The 21,163-nt window shown below is 35.5% G+C and overlaps 1 protein-coding gene across 2 annotated transcripts in view; it reads right to left on the bottom strand.

The window, feature by feature from the left end:
• Positions 1-21,163, bottom strand: part of vmp1.S (vacuole membrane protein 1 S homeolog) — a 101,971-nt gene that overhangs the window by 27,430 nt on the left and 53,378 nt on the right. For both annotated transcript variants that reach the window (XM_018249609.2, XM_018249608.2), the window contains exons 8-9: positions 2,162-2,242; positions 1,160-1,276 (exon numbers count right to left, since the gene is read on the bottom strand). In XM_018249609.2, the coding sequence (XP_018105098.1) occupies positions 1,160-1,276; positions 2,162-2,242 (198 nt within the window). The remainder of the gene's footprint in view (positions 1-1,159; positions 1,277-2,161; positions 2,243-21,163) is intronic.

Here is a 21,163-nt window from a genome sequence, read left to right as displayed (position 1 = left end):
TTATTCAGGCCCTCTCCTATTTATTCATAATCAGTGCAATCCCTGTGTTGTTTAAAGGGTAAGGCATTTTTTAGTAGCAGTATGCACAAAATGTCGCTGTCTTAAATATATTGATAATGGGTTGAGTGCAGAGGACCTCTTGTAGTTGACTATAATCAGTGCATAGTTGCTAAACTGCAGAGTTACTGAATAAAAAGTTAAATAACTCAAAAACCACAAATAAAAAAAATGAAAACCAAATATCACTTTCTACATCATAGTAAAGGTTAATTTTGGTGGTGAACAATCCCTGTAAACCTCACAAAAAACTCATCCACTTTCTATTCTTTCCTATGGGTGAAAGTTCTCTACATTTGATAAAGATGCTTCTAAAAATCCCATAGGAATAAATAAATTTGCCCCTTAATGTATTGTATACGGCATAGCTTGCATTTACTTGGCTTAGGTTCACCAATCTCCTCAGTGAAATTGAATTGCCCAAAAACAGTAAAGGGCAGTGTTACAAAAACTGAGTGGTAACAAAGGATACTGATTTCCAAATTATATCCAACAAGTTCCATGAAAGAATTCTATGCAGCCTTGCAAGACTTCTGCCCACAGGAAACAAGGTAATGTGACTACTTTAAAGTGGCTGTCGAACCAAAACTCTTTTTGCACACCAAAAAAAAAGATATCACTAATCAACTTATGGATATTCATGAACTAAATATTTTTAGTAGTGTCAAAGATATTTGTAAATGTGATTGGAACTAAAAGCTGTATTTGTTTATCCCCTGTTGTTATCTGGTTTCGAAGCTTAATTGTTTTTTGTCTGTGTGCAGTATATGCAGTAATATTAAAAAAAAACAAAAAAACATTTTCCCTTCATACATAGCTGTGCACTGGGTAAGTAGGTAAATGTGATGGCTAACCACAAACTTCCTGATTTAGAAGGTGATACTGAAAAGAACTGCATGTGTTTTTCACCTATTTTTAGGGAAATATGCACCTTATATGGACATTTAATTGCTCTTTTAATTGCTCTCTCTAAATGTGCTTTTTATAAAAGGTGCTTCTTTTAAAGGATAATGAAATTGCATTAATTCAAAAAACTATTTTGCAGATCTAATATTCACAAAACACAATGAATGCCCCAATATGAACGATGGATTAGACTTGCCTGGATGTGCATTTTTACGATAGCTTTGCCTATCAGTGTAGCGCCAAAGAAAGTCCAGAAAGGAACAAGAAAGTGCCCACATGTAATTCCTGCCAGATCAAACAGGGGGTTGGGAATCTGATAAGAAGCCAGATAAAAAAAGTTAACACACAAACATATAAACTTAGTAGTCTATATCCACATATAAAATTCTGAAACTGCAAATAATATGTAAATAATTACATAACTATTCTTGGTGCTGGAAACCAACAAATTAAACAAAAATATCTTGTTTCTATTATCAGCCTTAAATAATTTCCTAATCGTTCAAAACTATAAAATTTAAAAATATGTGGTATTATTGAAAGATAACAAATTTGTTGGAAACGTGGGGCTATGTATTGGAATTACTACTAACCACCTGATTTTGCAACTTATTTGCTCACAATTTTTTTTAAAGACAAAAGTACAGACAAACACAGGTAAAACAGTTGCAGCTACAGTATTGCAATTGTAAAGTCCTAGAGGAACGTTGTTTTGTTTCACTCTGTACTGTACAAACGTATATGTATGAAATGACAATAAACTCAACTCTTGACTCTTAAAATATTGTCGTTGTGATTTGACTTTCATTTTAACAGTTCTAATTTTCAAAATATAAACTCACAATGTTTATACTGGAATTCACGAGAATGACCAGAATACACTTTAATGTTCCATTGTTTCTCAGATCCTGGTTGTACAAAGCTGTAAAATTACTTGGCACTTTTTAAATTAAAAGACTGAACAAAGGAGATATCATTTTAGCATTTTTTCTTTTATGAAACTATAGAATGGTATCACTGTTACCAAGCCACTGAGAACAGCTGCAATCTCATACCATTTTTCAAAAATGCAACGGTTGAAATAATAATATTATCTATGTTTAGACCAGGTACAAATAAACAAGTATAAAAAAAAGTATAAAATAGTGTATAAAAAAAGTGTATTATAGGAAAACAATAATGAGGAATCAAAACTTACTGAAGCACAAGCCAAGATCCCCAAAAATCCAACTTTCTGCACTAGATTTTGAACAGCTAATTTTGCGCGTGTTGCAAAGTCCTGCATGATAGAAAAACAGGGGAATAAAGGTTGGTAGAATAATTACAGTAGAACACAGAACACAGTGGAGTTTAAGTTTCACATACATTTCTTTTGTCTCACATTCTGACACACTGACAAATTAATGAGCCCCACAGAAACTATGGGAGATTATTTGAATTCATATATTGAAACTGTATATCAGAAAAGACTGCCACTGGTCCCTACTTGTCTTGGCCCACATCAGCCAGTGGGCCTGTTTTCTTAAGGATCAAAGTTTTTTTTTGTTAAATAAAGTGGACTTGTTTGAACCACAGATGTTTCTTTCACGCTTCAAGCCGTGCAGTATACAGTATTTTATGGACCTGTAAATTTCCTGGTTCATTTCAATCCCTTTACCACATTTCTGGTGCTGTTAGTTCCTTCTCCACATTTATTGTATTTTGAGATATCCAGGGCCCAGTTTGACATTTATATGTCTGGAACTAAAATAATGCTAAAAATTAAAATGAAGCATAACTCATTTTCAGTACACAAAACAGTAAATTTCAAGGACTGTGGGTCCAGTAAATGGGTGAGGTTTGGATGGACACGAGGGATTTATGTAATTTATATTTAGCAAACATGAAAATGGAAATTATATTTACAAATAATATATACTATTATCCGGGAAACCATAACAACTTATTCATGTCAAAATAATGTTTTTTAGAAACCTAAGGCATGGTTTTCCACAGAAAAACACTGTGTATACTAATAATAAATACATTTAAGTTTATAACCTTAAGCATTTGTACCACAAAAAAGAACACCAATTGTCATGAGTCAAATTATGGTGTTTGAATAGGAATAGGCTGTAAAATATGATATAATTTCCTATGTATTGTTCCTTTAAAAAAAAACAAAAAAACAAAGCCTATTTTTTTACTACTAAAAATATTCTAAATCTTTGGCATTTTTTTTTCTCCCACAGACCCACTACTTCATCTGTTATAGACATTAAAAAAATCAATGTTAGATGTGGTCTCAGAAATAAACATGAAATATATTGTAAAAGAAATGTGCAGCTTAAATTGTTATATCACATATTTAAAAACTTCCGACTCAACTATTTCTTGTTTGCTTCAGCGAAATAAAATGTTTGTACCCCTGACTGTTGCCCCATCACAAAAACGGTTATTGGCAGGCAAATTTGACTTTGGCAAAAAGAATCAAAGGATAACTTATTTGCCTGCAGCAGACAGGTGTAACACAGATACTGGGTTTCTGTTAAAATGAAGAAATTAAATCTGTAAAAAAAAGTAACAGGAGCTTTTAAACTAACTAAACCTAAAACAGCAGAACGGTCATTAGTTCCTCAATTTAGAAAGCAAATAGTCATCTACCGGAGAATTGAAAAATAAAACCTGTACAGTTTCATTTCCTAAAAGTAAAATATTCCACAAAATATTTTAAGCTTATTTAGTTTTACAAGGTGTATAGATTTGCAAAACTCGTACTAAATATATTTGCCATTAAAGAGGGTATGATGTGCAATATTCTTAAACAATTTGCAATTAGTTTTAATTGTTTATTATTTATGGTTTTTGAGTTATTTCGCTTTTTATTCTGCAGCTCTCCAGTTTGCAATTTCAGCAATGTGGTGGCTAGGGTTCAAATTCCCGTAGCAACCATGCACTGATTTGAACAAGAGACTGGAATATGAATAGGAGTGGGCCTGAATAGAAAGATGAGTATTAAAAATTAGGAATAACAATACATTTGTAGCCTTGTAGCCTTACAGAGCCTTTAAAAGTTTCAAAGAGTCAGAAGAAAAAGCAAATAATTATAAAACTATAAAAAATAAATAATCAAAACCAATTTAAGAATTGCTTAGAATCAGACATTCTATAAAATGCTAAAAGTTACCTTAAAGTTGAACAACCCCTTTAAAAGGCATTTAGTAGATATAAAGCAGTCATATACTTAATAGAAGTGAAAAGAACAGGAGAGCAATAAACAGATTAACGATCAGTGTAACGCCTGGTGTCTTTAGTACCATACTATAAATCCTCTTAGTAATCATAACATGTTTGCTCTCCATAATAACTATATGAACAATGGCACTTAAATGAAACTCAATTTGTGTAGTGCTACAGGGTTTTTCTATTTCAAATAAACTCACATTTTTTATAAACCTTGAATATTTGCTTATTAATTTTAAAATCCAAATATAAAAAGTTTGTTTGAAAAAAAAAAATTGTGAAACAAAATTCCAAAAAATACCCTATCTTTTTCAATAGGTAGAAAGAAAGTTAAAACATTTTGAAAGAACACTTTAAATTTGCCATAGGTGTTTCCCATCAACTTCTACATAAGCTTGGCAGATTCTGGAGTTTTACACTTGGTGTGCTTAATAAATTTAGTACACACAGGTTTTTTTAAAGTAAAATTCTAATTCAGGAAATTTAGTACAATAAATTTTGATTTGTGGCAAAAATTTGATTTGAGGTTAAATGCAGTAGGGTTCAAAGAGATTTGGGGTTAAATATATCAATTAAGAAAATCTAAGGAAAATCCCTTTTTTTAAAAATGCATGGCTGCAGAAATTTCAAGGTTACAAATAATAGAAAAAAAACTTGATTACATATACAATCTAACAGATGGGGGCAAATATATAAATAAATATAATAAAAATGTAAATATAACGAAGTGTGGGAATTAAAAAAAAGTTTTTTAATCTACAGCATTTGGGAATTACAATGCATTAGATAACCACAGCATTCTAAGGTTTTATATTCATCCTCAGAAAATGCTCCCCATTTTTCTAGACCTATGCTAAATAATTCTTTAACCACGTCTTTAACCACGTCCACAAACAATTTTCTCACGATAGAAGTTGTATTTTGTCATGAAGATTTCAGAAACAAAGACATTTAGTTTGTAGTATATTTAACTGAAGCAACACATAAATTAGGCAACATGGCATATTTACCAAGCTTGGCATATTGGTTTTATTTGATACTAATAAGAAGACATTTGGGTCATTTTTACCTGAAGATGAAACCACATTCACAAACCAAAAATGTGCTTTTGCACCATAAAGGTTAATACTTGCATTTTATCACACAAGCAATATTCTAATTCTATAATTCTTAGTTCTAAATAGTGTCACTTATTTAATTTGCTTAATGTAGAGATGTTGCACTACAATTCACTACAGCAGAAACAATTGTTAATTATAGACAGATCTCATTGTTATTATATTGAGATCTGAATCTGCAACATACATCTTTTAGGGTAATGGCAGACTGGGTGATTTGCAGCATTGTGTAGATCAGTGGGCCAAATTTCTTAAACTTGAATTGAAGGCATGGGTGCTGTTTCAGGAAGGCAATTATAACTTAACAAGACACTAAGCATATTTTACTAAAACTGAACGGAGGTGTGATTTGGTATTTTGTTCCTTGCACATTGAGCTACAAAGTGCCAGTGACAAAATGCTGGAAATTGCCCTGTGCACCATCACCATAATAGCGGGGAGGTTAGAAGCATTTTGTCTGTGGCCTACAGAATTGCAAAATATGCTGAAATCCACTGTGTGTGTGCAGTGATGCCAGCCCTGTGCCTGCGCATACTCAAGACAGAGAAGATAGGACTGGATTGGACTTTTCCATGCTATCGCAGACAGCACAGAAGTGTGATAGTGACCCTCCCTTATACCACCATGCCTTTATAATTACTTGGTACACAATTCTAGCTATTTAAACATGGCTTGACTCCTCTTGCTATACAACATCACATAGAAAGTCAAACTGTTGGTGCAGTTGTCTCATCAGTAGGAATAGTACAGGAAAAATGGAGAGTTAAAAAAAAAAAAAAAATACTGGTTGAGCAAAAGTTCACCTTTGGACGGAACCATAAGCCCAATTACAATAGAATGGTTCAAGAATGAAAAAGTAAATTTTCAACAATGGCCCAGTCCAGGACTTAATCCAAATAAGAATCCATAGCACTTGAAAAATAAGATGCACAAGCATCATCTCACGAAACTGGACATCCTCAGCAAATTCTTGGGAGATTTAGCCAAAATTCAACGAAAAAGTACTACTATAACATACTAGAGGTCCATTTACTTAGTTCGAGTGAAGGCATAGAATAAAAAAAACTTTGAATTTCAAATGTTTTTTTGGCTACTTCGACTCGAACAATTCGGACAAAAATCGTTCGACCATTCGATAGTCGAAGTACTGTCTCTTTAAAAAAAAACTTCAACCCCCTAGTTTGCCGCCTAAAACCTACCGAAGTCAATGTTAGCATTAGTTTTTTTGTTGAAGAAAAATCGTTCGATCGATGGATTAAAATCCTTCGAATCGAACGATTCGAAGGATTTAATCGTCCGATCGAACAATTTTTCGTTTGATCGTTCGATCGAACAAATTGCGGTAAATCCTTCGACTTTGATATTCGAAGTTGAAGGATTTACATTCGACAGTCGAATATCGAGGGTTAATTAACCCTCGATATTCGACCATAAGTAAATTTGCCCCTAAAAGTTGATGTAAAAGTTGAAATTCTCTTGCTCTTACAGTATTGTCGCAATGCTTTTTCTCCTGACCTGATACTGCTGTGTGCGTGTAGCAATAAGCATAATAGGGATATTTGTTAATACAGGTATGGGAACTGTTATCCAGAATGCTTGGGAACTGGGCTTTTCCGGATAACGGATCTTTCCGTAATTTGGGTCTTCATGCGTTAAGTCTACTAGAAATTCATTTAAAAATTAAATAAACCCAATAGGCTGGTTTTGCTCCCAATAAGGATTAATTATATCTTAGTTAGGATCAAGTACAAGCTACTGTTTAATTATTACAGAGAAAAAGGAAATCATTTTTAAAAATTTGGATTATTTGGATAAAATGGAGTCTATGGGAGACCATTCCGTAATTCGGAGCTTTCTGGATATCGGGTTTCTGGATAAGAGATCCTATACCTGTACTTATAATTTGTATATGTGTTGCATAATAGCCATAAGTTTCCTAGCGAGGCCTACTATGAGAAGTATTTGTTTTTTCACAGCGATTTACATTAATGCTGGTAGGAAAGTAACTAGTGGTGCAGACGTTTTGCCATCTGCATGGGCAACAAAACCTCCCATCTGCCATGCCCTAAAAGTTGTTATCACTGCAAAGATGGCTCTGAATTCAACTAACATGCTTTATATTTTAAAAAAAAAATTTTTGGAGTGCTTTAAAATAAAAATATTGCAATCAATGTGATTGGGTTAATTTTTAAAAATTATTTTTGGAAGGATTTTTAATTTTTATCCCATGAATACCTTCTTAGCATTGGCGCACCATGAACAGTTACAACAGCACTATGTGCACTATATGAGGAACCCATCACAAAGCCACATCAACACTGGATGACAAAGATCTTCACTTTGGATATCCCATAACCTATGCTATATGGTTTTCACACCGCACGTTTTTTTTTTGGTTTTTTTTTTGCTAATTTTGTGGAAGTTGTAGTTTTACTACTTTATCTAGTACATGGTGTACTGAACTGTCCGAGACTTGTTTATACTGAATCTCAGCATAGTTAGTGCCCAGTCTTATCAGAACATTGTCAACAAGAAGGCACAAGATAAGCAACATAATCGCAGAAAAGGAAGGAATAAAAAATATTTTCAATGTGGTTTTCAATCCAGGCGTCCCAGAGAAACTCTTTGGAAAAGCCCCCTTGAATGTGATCAGGTGCCAGAGGCGAGTGTTGCATTCTTGCTAGACAATAGGGTTCTTGCCTGACACAATTCCATTACAGAATAAAGCACCTCTGATAGTGGGCATCCAACTGACCTCTCAACTTTTGCTGCAACTCCGTATATCCCCTATTAGTTTCCAGGGGATTATAAAAGCTGCCAACCTAGAACAGCTTTGCAGTGCAGTCACTGTCAAAAATTATGTATGGTTATAATAATTATGCCCCCAATGTCTGTTCAGAAATATTATACAGCTGTTATAGATAGACAGATCAGATAAAACAGATAAAACTATGCTGAGCTGGAAAAAATCTTGCCTGGTTGGCTGATTTTACATTAGTATTGTGTATAACAATAGTGCTGGCTTTTTTAAACCTAAAAACTTAAAGGAGAGCTAAAGCAGTACCTAGAAATGCATCGATTCCTTGAATAAGCTACATAAACGTCTGACCATTTTTGACTACTTAAAGGAGATCTAAAGGGTAACTAGAAAAGTAGCTAGAAATGTTGTACATTTTGGGCTTCTGCACCAGCCCAAGGCAACCACAGCCCTTTAGCAGGGAAGATCTGTGTCTCCAAAGATGCCCCAGTAGCTCCCCATCTCCTTTTCTGCTGATTCACTGCACATGCTCTGTGCTGCTGTCACTTACTGAGCTTAGGGCAATATACAGTACACATAGAATATAAATATCACAATATAAGGCTGACTAGCAATTAATACAGATCATTACTATATGACAGCACAGAAATCAACACAATTAGCATCAGAATTGAAGTATCGGCCCTGTAGCATCATCTCAGATTACACGCCAACCTCATTTTCTGCTTGATAATTTTTGACGACCCCTAAATTTAGCTTCTCAACAGCTACCGTTTGTGACGGCTTACCAATAAAACACCTAAATTGAGAGATCACAATGTAATCATTACACTTGTTTCTTATGCATAGACACATCTATTGTTGTATGTTTGTTTCACCCACAAAGTCCTGCTAACTAGAATTTTGGCCAGGACATAAATATTAGTCAATTTGATCAACATGTTCCTATTTTTTTCCTTTATGTTATATGAGAGAATTGAAGAAAGTGTGGTTAGTGATGGCTGAAATTGTGATTCCCAGAAGAAAATTTTCCTTTATGTAAATGCCTTAAGTATTCAAAAAATGAAATGGTCAGTATTTCATTTCTACTGCCTTATTTATGACAGTACAATGGAATCAAACATACTTTTGGGAGAAGACTGTCTGTGGTCAGGCAGTAAAATCTCGTCTGCTGCCTCCTGATGCATAGGGATTGGTAATGATTAGCTCAACGGAATGAAATGTTCCTGATTGCAGGATGTGAGTTACAGACACACACGTTATAAGACATCTCCTCAGGTTTGCCTCTCTTACAGAAAGACTGGCCCCTAAATGGCTCTATGGCAGTCACTTTCTCTCTTAAACAAGATTTAAATAATAATTCACACTCATCCCCTGCAAACAGACAACAGAGTTGCTGCACAGGTTAATATATTTGCAATTTATGCAATGACTTGTTAAAATTATAACACAATTTTTTTATGGTATACTGCATTTCAATGTCTGCACAAAATGTAACATCCTTCTGTTTTGTTTTGTTGTGGAAAATACATAAATAAAAACTTTAAAAAAAATTATAACACAATCTAATAAAAATATTATTTGAAGAAAATATTTGAATACAGCAATTCTGTATGTGGAAAAACAGCAGAGGCTCAGCAGAGGAAAATAATATTGTGGCTCCTACTTTAAAAACAAATATATATATACATGCTATTGGTATGTTTATTGTAGCATAAGCTATACGAAAGCATTAAGCATATATCGATTATTGAACTTGCAGGGTCATTTATTTAACCCACAAATGCAGTTGTACTACTGCACTTTACCCTGGAGTGAGTTGAGCGTTAAACCACATTCATTAAATGTACTTGTGTTAAAATTAGCATTTTGAACTACAGCATAGTAACACTTGGCACCGCTTAGTCCATCCTGCCTTCTGTTCTGAACGCTGTTGCACCTATTGATACAGGGGAACAATCGATCTATCAGAGTTAATCGACACAGTGCATGTGCAAACAAATTACTAGATGGACTTTAATGCATTTGTGTCCAATAAGCGACAAAATGTGTGCACAGTTGTGTTAATGTTGGTGAATCAAACGCAACTGCATCAGGTGCAAGGTCTCCTTGCAACCACTGCTGGAATTCTAGGTGAAAACGCTGGATTGTGGGAAAAGAAAATTTTTACTGCACTTGCAGATGTATATTTCCTCTAAAGTGTCAAAACAACACCCAGGGATGCTTAATTATAGCTCGTATACAGACTGCGCACACACAATACAATATAAGGATGAATAGAGAATATCGGGCACAAGCACCTGGAAGGAAAATCTGTTCTTGCGTTAAACTGTAAAAAAACAAATGATAAGAGAGAAAGGTCACATAGGAGCAAGCTGGATTATATACATCTGGAAACCCAGAGTTTAAGAAAGGGAAACAAATGCACCCCTGGCTGCTTTACAAGTTTTGTAGCCAATAATAATAAGCAGAAGACATAGACACAGGGTAATCTTTTAAACCAGTCGTTTTGTCTCTGGACTTTTCAAAGTAACTGAAACAATGAAAAGTTCAGCTAATAGTTTACAGCTATTAAACAGATTATGCAGTTAATAGGTGTAACGTGGATGCGCAGAGTTACAAGACTCAAGACTGAGCAGAACTTCATTTTATTACAGAGCTTACATTAACATGTGCTTTCATATGCGGGCATGTCCAGATTCCCCATATAACTTCCTATTACATCACTAGCTCATCCAGTGCTGCTGCTACAGGTGTTCAGGGCCGTTTTTTGTATGCGGGTGCTCTGAGGCCTGCATCATCCTCCATCCACCTGTGCCTGACCACGCCTGCCTGTATCTGCACCTGTGCCCACGCCCCCTCCTCAGGATTATGCACATGCAGGAGGGGACGTACAGGCAGCGATCTTCTACTGTTCCCTGCCCTTTCTGGATGTCGGGCAAGTGCGATCACTTGCAGAGGATCTGGAAACACAGGGACCCGCGCTCCTAAAACTCCCCCACTGCAGCTGAGCACCATGCCGCCCCTTTATCTGTGACGTCTTTATCTGTACATTTGTAGTTTTCGGGTGATAATCTGAAAAAAATCCAAGTTTTCGAGCATCGAATCTGAAAAAATTTATACGATTGGATTTTTTTTTCACTATTTTATCGAGTCTTTTATCGCACCCTAATTAATTATTGATAACTATGTTAATAATGAGGATGGGAGTTTGTTCGAGGTGGTTTTAAGAAAATAAGTCCATAGGTGTTGGATGCAGGCAGCAGGTTTCTTATTCCATTCTCTGTTAATTCCAGGGTCAGACTGGGCCGGTGGGACACCGGGAAAAAAATTGGTGCGCCCAGACCTGCTTCCCTGATTATAAATGCGTTTTTTGCGCATGCGTGCATGTGATGCTGATCCCGCATGCACGCGTTGCACAGCGATATTCGAGCATGCACGGGCCTTGGTTTAAAACTCGGGATGGGGTCCCCAGTGACTGCCAGAAGGGTCCTTAGGGTTGCAGTCCCAGTGGACCCCCAATGCTCAAGTCCGACCCTGTTTAATTCTGTGTGTATGCTCTGTTCATCATTCTAGTTTATCGCTACTTGAGTTATACAGTATATCACTGGCCCAGTGAAACAGCGCAGGCAAGAGAGTCTTTTAGAACACATTTTAAAAAAAGATGCTGTGAAAGAGAAAAAAAGGCAGTCCAATGCGAATTGCAGCACTGATCAATGTTCTGCAAACCTCAAACACTTGGTGGAGAAACTTTACAAATATCACAGCTTCAATTTAAAAAGGATCTAACACCCTCAATATACTATTTTTGTAAGTCGATATATTGTTCATGCAAGTTACAAGAAATGTATGAGTAGAAGGCGTCTCATTAGTGCATCTTGCATTTTTTGTAAACCAGGAAAGAAAAAGTTGTTCCCTTTTCAGATAGAACGGTTTGCCTTGAACCTTAAGCCATTGCATTTAACACTAATACTGCATACTATGCTATATATCTCCTTTTAAATCATGTACAAATGTATTCTATGAGGCCACGGTTTAGTGAACAAATTGAACCCAAACGTGTGGCACATATAAAAATGTTAACAAATTCAGACACAAAGGGGCAAATGTACTGAGCGGCGAAAAGTCACCAGCGAAGGCAGCGCGAAACTTCGCCAGGCGAATCCACTAACATGCGAAGTTGCATCCAGGGCACAAAACGCTGGCGAAGTTACGCTACCGTTAATTTGGCAAGCAGAGCGAAGTTGCACTAACGTTGGCTAATTTGCATAAGGTGGGAAGTTAAAGTTGAATGGACGTATATGTTGCAGCAAATACATTACATTACACAAGTTCAGGGAAGCTTAATAAAAGAAAATAGAGTTGTTATATTGCCCTACACATGTGCCCAGTGTATAGTTTATGTGTCACTTGTTAGGAAATGAAGCGGGTTACCCCAAAAAAAATTTACGCTCTTTTGCACTTCGCCTGGTCTGAGGTGGCGAAGGCAAGTCTGGCACAAGAGGTAAAGTTCAGTAGTGATGGGCGAATTTATTCGCCAGGCGCGAATTCACGGCGAATTTGCGCAATTCGCCGCCAGCGAAAAAATTCCCGACACGCCCATGAAAATTCGCCCGAAAAAATTCAAAAACGGGCGCCGGCGTCAAAAACGAGACGCCGGCACCATTTCACAAATTTTTCGCCATTTCCCGAATTTCGCGAATTTTCCGGCGAAGCAAAACGGCGCAAATTCGCCCATCACTAACATTCAGTAAAATCCGCATCTTAGTGAATTTGTTACGTCCCTTTGATATAGCAGGTATGATTCAGTTTCCAAAACTCTTCACTTTATAGCTGTAGGATTCGGTAAGTGTCTGTGTTACACCTCAGGTGCATAATCCAAGAATAGTAGTTGAATCAAAAAAGCTTCAGGCAGTAATTTTAAACTGCAATGTGTTTATTTAGCAGTGTAGGCACACTACATGTTTCGGGCATAACCCTTTATCAAGTGTAATAAAAGCAAGGCATTTTTTCTTTTTTATTAGGTATTAATGGCCAGCTAGATTTGAAGCAGCATGGAACTCCTGCCGTGAGAAGGTAAAAAATAATAAATAATTAATGCATAAATAATCTCAGTTACAAGGAATTATGGTTATTGATGCTGGCAAGTTAAGGTTATAAATTAAAATTAATTAATTAATTAATTAATAACTAACTACATGCTTTGCACATCCCTAGGTAGGCCACGATATAGCAGTACCAATTGTCATGGTTTGGACTATTTTTAGATTTTTTGGTTTTATTAAACAAGGACAGGCTGAAAGAGGCAGTCTCCTTGATGTTTTTGGATATATGGACTTGGACACTATGTACTATGGAATATTCAAGACTCGCACTGAATTTTCTGAATTTTTGTATTTCTTATATATAAGATAGAGAGATAGAGAGATAGAGAGATAGAGAGATAGAGAGATAGAGAGATAGCGAGAGATAGCGAGAGAGAGATAGATAGATAGATAGATAGATAGATAGATAGATAGATAGATAGATAGATAGATAGATAGATAGATAGATAGATAGATAGATAGATAGATAGATAGATAGATAGATAGATATAGATAGATATATATATAGATAGAGAGATATATAGATAGAGAGATATATAGATAGAGAGATATATAGATAGAGAGATATATAGATATAGAGATATATAGATAGAGATATATAGATATAGAGATATATAGATATAGAGATATATAGCTATAGAGATATAGAGATATAGAGATATATATAGAGATATAGAGATAGAGAGATAGATATAGATATATAGATATATATATATATATATATATATATATATATATATATATATATATATATAATTCCACACTGTCACTTTAAGTGGGGGGGTGGTGTCTTGTTCCCAAGAAGGTATTTAATTCCCACAATGCCTTGCTTTTATTAAACTTGATAAAGGGTTATGCCCGAAACATGTAGTGTGCCTACACTGCTAAATAAACACATTTCAGTTTAAAATTACTGCCTGAATCTGTTTTGATTCAACTAGTATTCTTGAGTTACGTCCCTTCGCCAGAGCGCAACTTCGCCTGGCGATTGAATGCAAATGAGCGCCAGCGTCAGTCTCTTTCGCTAGTGAAGTTACACCCGCGCCCGTTAGTAAATCGCGAAGTAGGGAAATGACGTCACACTGTAGAATTTTCGAATAAGTCACTTCGCCCATTAGTAAATTTGCTCCAAAGGGCTATGTTTTTTACACACAAAGTAACAACCCCCTGTATTCCATAATAATAGAAGTTACCAATAGTATTCACCACAACTAGTCCTTGATGCACCAATAATGACAGAAATTAGCATCCATTTTGGCATAAATGTAATTACATTTGTGCCAAATGGCATTACTTCAAACACACAGCATCAGTAACAGTATTACAGGCTAATTCTCGGCACGTCAGTTGATAGACTTTAACTTGAGGGTTCCTTCGTGTCAATGTGTACAACTGTGTTCAATTAATCAGAGTGGGCTGAAGGGACACAGTGCTACTCACCACAAGTTACAAAGGTGTTTGTTTGGCTGCAAGAACCTTTGTGCATTGGATCAATTTGACAACTTTCTGCCAGTGAACAATGCAATGCTTTATGTTTAAATGTCTGACCACAATGATATCTTCTTGTTTATATAGCTCATTTTAAAATCTGCGCTAACAACAATATTGGTGAACTCCTAGTTCCTAGAAATCTCAAGGTTCAACTTTGGAACAGTCTGTTCTCTTGCTCCAATGCCATACTACACAAGTGGTACTTGCAGATTCTAATTAAACAGGACAGACCCTTGTATTGCTACACTAGTAACATATGTTGAAGAACTAACCAGCAAACAGCAGAGATGATAAATGTGCAGACTACACTAGCAGCATGCACCTAAATAGATTCATTTATTTATGGGCTTTTACAAGTTACCAATGTTAAATAGTCTCAAGTAGCCACCTTGCAAATGCATTTATTAGCACCAAAACGTATATCTTGAAATAGGAGCAATATACCATGTAGGGAAAAATACTTCCCTGTTTAAGATATACTTTTCATCTGGGATTATGTAAAAAAAAAAAAAGAAGAAGAAAAAAAAGTTGAACAAATGTTATCTGAACGGACTAAAATAAATGCATTTTTAGATAGACATACACAGATTGAAAGTCGTAGGAAGCATTTCATCCTCTCCTTAGGCTCATAGAGTCATTCAAACACCAATTGTAAAGGCATAGATTCTGGGACTTGAAGACCCTTTGTTTTCTACCTATTACATAAAGAATTCATCACTTCACAATGAAACAAGGTTAGGGATGGGTTGAACAATTAAGAAGGTTTGGGGAAAGGTTTATTTTTGGCAGTTAAGATAGTGTTTTTTTTTTTTCTTTAACAAAGCCCAACTGAATGGGCTTATGGTAAAAAAAAGGGGGTGGGGAAGATATGGCTATGTAAACAAACCTGCTGAATTAGATTTATGATTTAAATATCCATAATTAAAGAAGCGAGTAGCCAGCCTTGAAAATGGCGCATACTTCATTTTGATATATGCAGGAAGCTCAAACAACCCATCCAGTATGCTTACATGGTAATATTCCCATTCATGAAAAATGTATTGAGCAGGGACATGTAGAAGAATATGCAAACCTACATTCTGCCAGGTTTTCTTTTTCTTTTTACCTGGTAGATTTTATAGCCGATTTGAAATAAACATTTTCTAATGCAACTCATTTAGACTGTTCCACAGAATGGTGTGGTTTCACTAACTGTATTTAGTCTAATAGACATTCCCCTTCACCATTTGCATCTAGATGAAGTAAAGGCAAGAAACGCAATGCAGAACACCACGTTCTTTGAAACAGAAATAAATTAAGGGGAAAAATATTGTGAAATAAAGGTGCATGGGTAATGGAAAGCCACAACATATTAAATCTAAATAATAATTGGTTGCTATGTCTTTCTGGTATACAGTTTTGGCTGCTGGGGTCATTTAGGGGTGGTCACTTACCCTAGCAGCTAAAACAGATTGACTATGAGGTTTCAATTTATTACTATTATATTTTATTGCTTCAATTAATGCTCTACTAATCATTTTCAATTTTTTTCATAAATGTGCTCTGGTTACACATTAGTCACGTGAAATAGCTATGCTATTTCTCTGAAATCTAGGTATCAATTAGTATTTGTAAGTAATTTTATGTTTGATGTATACACTTTTCTGTTGTAAAGCACTGAGGAATATGTCGTTACTTCATAAATATGTGTTATTAAACTAATAAACGTGTTAAACATAACAACAGGCTTTACACATACTGTATTTAACCAACATTATCTAGACAACTTCATGCCCAAAATCTCACTCCAAACTCAACGTTATTAATATTAAACTGGTCTATCGTATCAGCCATAATAGGCTCTACTGTGAAGGTGCTGAAACTTTGTTCGGGTTAACTTCTATTGAGCCACAATGCTGTGTTCTATGTAATATTTTTATTTTATTTTAAAGTTCAGAAATTCAATATGGCTTTGTTTTAAAGGAAAGTAAATCCCATAGCGCATTGGTATTTTGGCACAACAGCAAAGGTTCCTTAACTCCCTCAACCACACTGGACTATTACCACAGGTCGGCTTCCAGCATTTGCCCCATTTTTTATTTTTTGCAAATGAGTTCTGTATTGTTCATCAATCATAGCTTTTCCTGCATGTAAATGTAATTTAACTAAATTAAACAACTCATTTCTTACAGGTCTCATAACCTGAAACATCTAACACTATGCTAGTAAACAACAAGCAGTGTCCTGACTTGTACGGATTATATGTTCTTTTTTTATTCAAATTCTTTATGAATACAAAAAAAAAAGTTGTTCCAACTTTACAAAGTTTAGGAGAGAGATGAAAAGAGTATTATATTACAATATATAAAGTACTGTGAAATGTTGTAGGGCAGCACTTTTACAGTATTGTATAAATTATTTTGCCAACAAATAAAACAAAATTCTTCCTTTAGCGCATTGATCCCCAACCAGTGGCTTGTGAGCAAAATGTTGCTTCAACTCCTTAGATGTTGTTCCCAGTAGCCTCAGAGCAGGTGCTTATTTTTAAATTCCTGGCTTGAAGGCAAGTTTTGGTTGCATAAAAACAAGGTGTACTGCCAAACAGAGCCTCATGTAAGTTGACAGTCCACATTGGGGCTACAAAATTGCCAATTAAAGCACTTATTTGGAACATTTTTCATGCTTGCGTTGCTCCAGACTCATCCAAATTTCGCTTACGGGTAACAAAATGCTGGGGACTCCTGCTTTATCAGAATCTGGTTGGTTGTTGGTTACTTCCAAGATTGCCATGAAAATTCCATGAAGTGACTGGCTGTTGTAGTGATCACAGAATGTGCAGTAGCTCCTCAAAACTGCAAGTTTGATGCCACTGGATATTTCTCAATAGTATTAAAAACAACCCATAACATATGCAAAGAACTAAAACTTTGACTAGTGTAGTTAACAAAGGTAGTTTACATTAATGAAACCTTATGCTTCCTATTTACTTGCTACAAAATCCCAGTGGGAACTAGAATTTATACAACCAGCATCTGGTTTCAAGATGGAAGAAACTTTTGTACAGATATAATTAGGTTACGAGAAAGTTTTTGGTATAAGCTCCGACCGTTTTGTTATAGAATTTTATATAAATGGGCATCTTCTATACATTTTCCACCACTTTGAATGCACTGCAGGATAGAATGCTGCTCATTTAAACTTGTACATATTGTCCCTGTCAATTTATTTTTAAAGAAGAGTTAACAAGTGTAAAAAAACTTCTTGAAAAAAGGGAGGGGGGGTCTAGCCAGGCAGGTGTCACTACTGGGCTAAATCAAAATATTTTCTGTTAGCAGTTCAGATAGCAGTTTGGAAAAGGCATTTAGGACATAAAATTGTGTTTTAAAAACCAATGTAACCAACCACGGTAACCCTTTTGTTGTAATCGTAGTAATTTAGGCAATGGATCAGTCTTGAAGGTATTCTAAGTTTCTAGTAACAATGTGTTTCTATAATGGTTTATTATATTAGCGAATTGTTTTTGGATTTGAAAGAAAACTGGATTGCATAGGTTACATGCAAATATTTTATGAACAGTGCTCTCACATTTAGCTACCATTAAACAAACACATTGTTAATGGCTGATTTTTTAGCTCACTGTGAATCAGATTTATACACTTTACACCTTGCTTTCTATACGGTTCATACATTTGCATATGAAATAACAGAAGTGTACATTTCACAATGCTAAGTATTTGCTATCAACTGACGTCATTAGTGCTCTTTAGAAACCTAAAAACCGTGACCAGCAACAAAAAAAGGGAAAACAGCTGTTAAAATAAAGAAAATTACTTGTTGGTTTAAATAATATAATGTTGAAATAAAGCCATACTCATACTTTATGTCAAGGCTTTGTGTTAATAGAGAAATCACTAAAGGTTAACATTTGGTTACCCTTGTGCAGGCTGGGAGATATACTGTAACAATTAACAAGCTATACAAACTACGGAGATGATAAGTAACGAATAATACCACTGATTAGACAGAAGCATTTATCCCATTTCCTACTACATTGGTAATAGTACAGAATTATTATATATATATATATATATATATATATATATATATATATATATATATTTATTATCACTCTGAAAAAAATTGGTCAGAACTGCAATTCGTACATATACATAAACCACAAACACCTAAAACAAGTTTTAAAATAAAATTAATATTAAGGTATGATTTGTAGAGATATAGGATGTCTTATTCAATATTCAGAAAGCTCTAAATTACAGGAATGCCATCTCCCATAGAGAGCATTTTAGGTAAATAGTTAAGCAATCTTAATTATTTAAAAAGTATTTAAATCATTTCCAGCAGCGTTCCTAGAGGGGGGCGGGCCCTGGTGCGTGACGTGCAGCCGGGCCCCGCCCCCTCCGTACGGTACACTGCAGGGGTGATTTCAGTGGCGTGCGGCGCTGCCGGGGGCCCTGAAGGGGTGCGGGACCTAGCCCGCTCGCACCCACTGCTCCCCCGGTAGTTCCGCCACTGATCATTTCCTATTTCTCTCTAATAATAAAAAGTACTTGAAGGTACCATTAATCCGTATTGGTGGTTAAACAATCTAGTGGGTTTGTTTATTGTTTAAATGTTTTTAGTAGCCTTAATGTTTTGTGGTGTGCATTAAAAACCTTTATCCGGAAATCCCCAGAATAATAAATAGATATAATAGATATAAATAGATCCCATACCTGTTATTTATCTGTAAGCCATAAAGTTTAAGGAAACACATGCATATAAAATGTGGAAGTTGGTAATGCCTGCTGAAGTTGTATGTGAGGTTGTGAATATTGTTATTTTTTTTTATTGGAATGGTTTGAATTCTGCACAGAGTGGAAAGTCATAGTAGGCATATGTTAATTTGGGAATGGTGTTACCAACAATTTAGGGATGGTGTTAACCACAGCCAAGGTTTTGGTCAGCAGTTTCAGGAATTGTCATTCCACTTACTGAATAGATATGTCTTTCGCTTACAAACCCAAAATGTATACACCAACTGTGATGTATACAGACAAAAAGCCCATAAATGCTAGTTTAAATACATGAAGAAAAAGAATATGGTATACAAAATATTGTATTGAACATAACCAAGGAAATTATCTGTTCACATTAAATACTGATTAGATTTAGCAAGGGAATTGCTAGCTATGACTGCTGGCAAAACAGCTCTGAAGGAATCATTTCTGAAGCCGACGCATGTACAAAGCGTGTTCCTGTGAAGCAATTAATCTAAACAGCAGCACATGGAATGCACTCTAACCAATTCTTTATTGGGCTGTTTATTTATGTACTTAAAATAATTGACAACACAAACAGAAAAATATCCTACATGTATAAAATTACTTATACTGAACCACAAGGAATGGAGGAGAGACAAAAACTTGGAAAAGCCCATATGTCATAAAAGTTGAATACGGCAATTGTGTTGCTGATTCACGCGAGAACAAACAACAGGCTCTCACAGACCCCACGATCAGGCAAAGTAAATGAAAAGTAAACTTTTATTCTAAATAGAGTATATGTAAGATATAGGCTTATATGCTTTGTGCAAACTGGCATTATTAATAACAAGAAGCATCTAAGGCTAGGTTTAAACCCATCAGCTGTTGAGTGTCTAATACTAAAATTCACTTATTTGTTTAATTTAGTAAATTGGGCAAACTGGCTCATCTGTGAACTAGTACAACCCTCCCTATACCTGTAACAGATATATACAGGCAGTATATACACGGGCCAATACCCGCGTGTGGGTTGGGTTCAGGCCGACCTCAAACCCTATTTGCAGGTGGGTCAAGCTCTTCTTCCTGCTCTCCCTGCTGCCACCTTACACAGCCGGCTTCCGACTTCCGGTTTATTAGCTGCGAGCCTGCTCGCCCTGTCCCTTTTGTGACAACATTGGTAGGGCGGGTTGGTGCGGGTCTATAAAGGGAACCCAGAAGTTGGGTTTGGGTCGGGTTTTACCCGACCCGCACATCACTAGTCCAGAATGTTTTCACGTATGCATATCTAGATGTCTAGCCTGTGTTTTGTTTACAACATTCAGTGCAAGTGAGCAAATATCACATTCTTATTACTGCAATTTATATACTGTCTGATGCAATAGTTATTTTTACTTTACAAAAGAAACAATATATTACCAACAGATACATAGGTGCACGGCAAAAACTGTGCTGAGCCACACCTATACATATCTATATATTCTGTAGCTGAGTAAGAAATAAACGTGCTGGTAGTGGAAATAAACTGTAGAATTATTTCAAAAATACTGCAAAGCAGTATTAATGCTATTGTTTTACTTGTAAATGTATTGCTCTTAAAGTACAAAAATATCAAAACAAAGAGGTTTGATTTACTTTGAGCTAGAGCCACTTTTGAACTCACATATTTCCTAGTACGCCTGAGTCTATCTAACTTTCCAATTGTGTGATTCTAGTTGGGTCTCATTTAAAAAGAGATAGTGGTCTGAAATCCCAACAGTCTAACTT

This window comes from Xenopus laevis, chromosome 2S (assembly GCF_017654675.1).
Source record: "Xenopus laevis strain J_2021 chromosome 2S, Xenopus_laevis_v10.1, whole genome shotgun sequence".
Taxonomy (NCBI): domain Eukaryota; kingdom Metazoa; phylum Chordata; class Amphibia; order Anura; family Pipidae; genus Xenopus; species Xenopus laevis.
The sequence above is the reverse complement of the archived record's forward strand: the minus strand, read 5'-3'. Positions and strand labels throughout refer to the sequence as shown.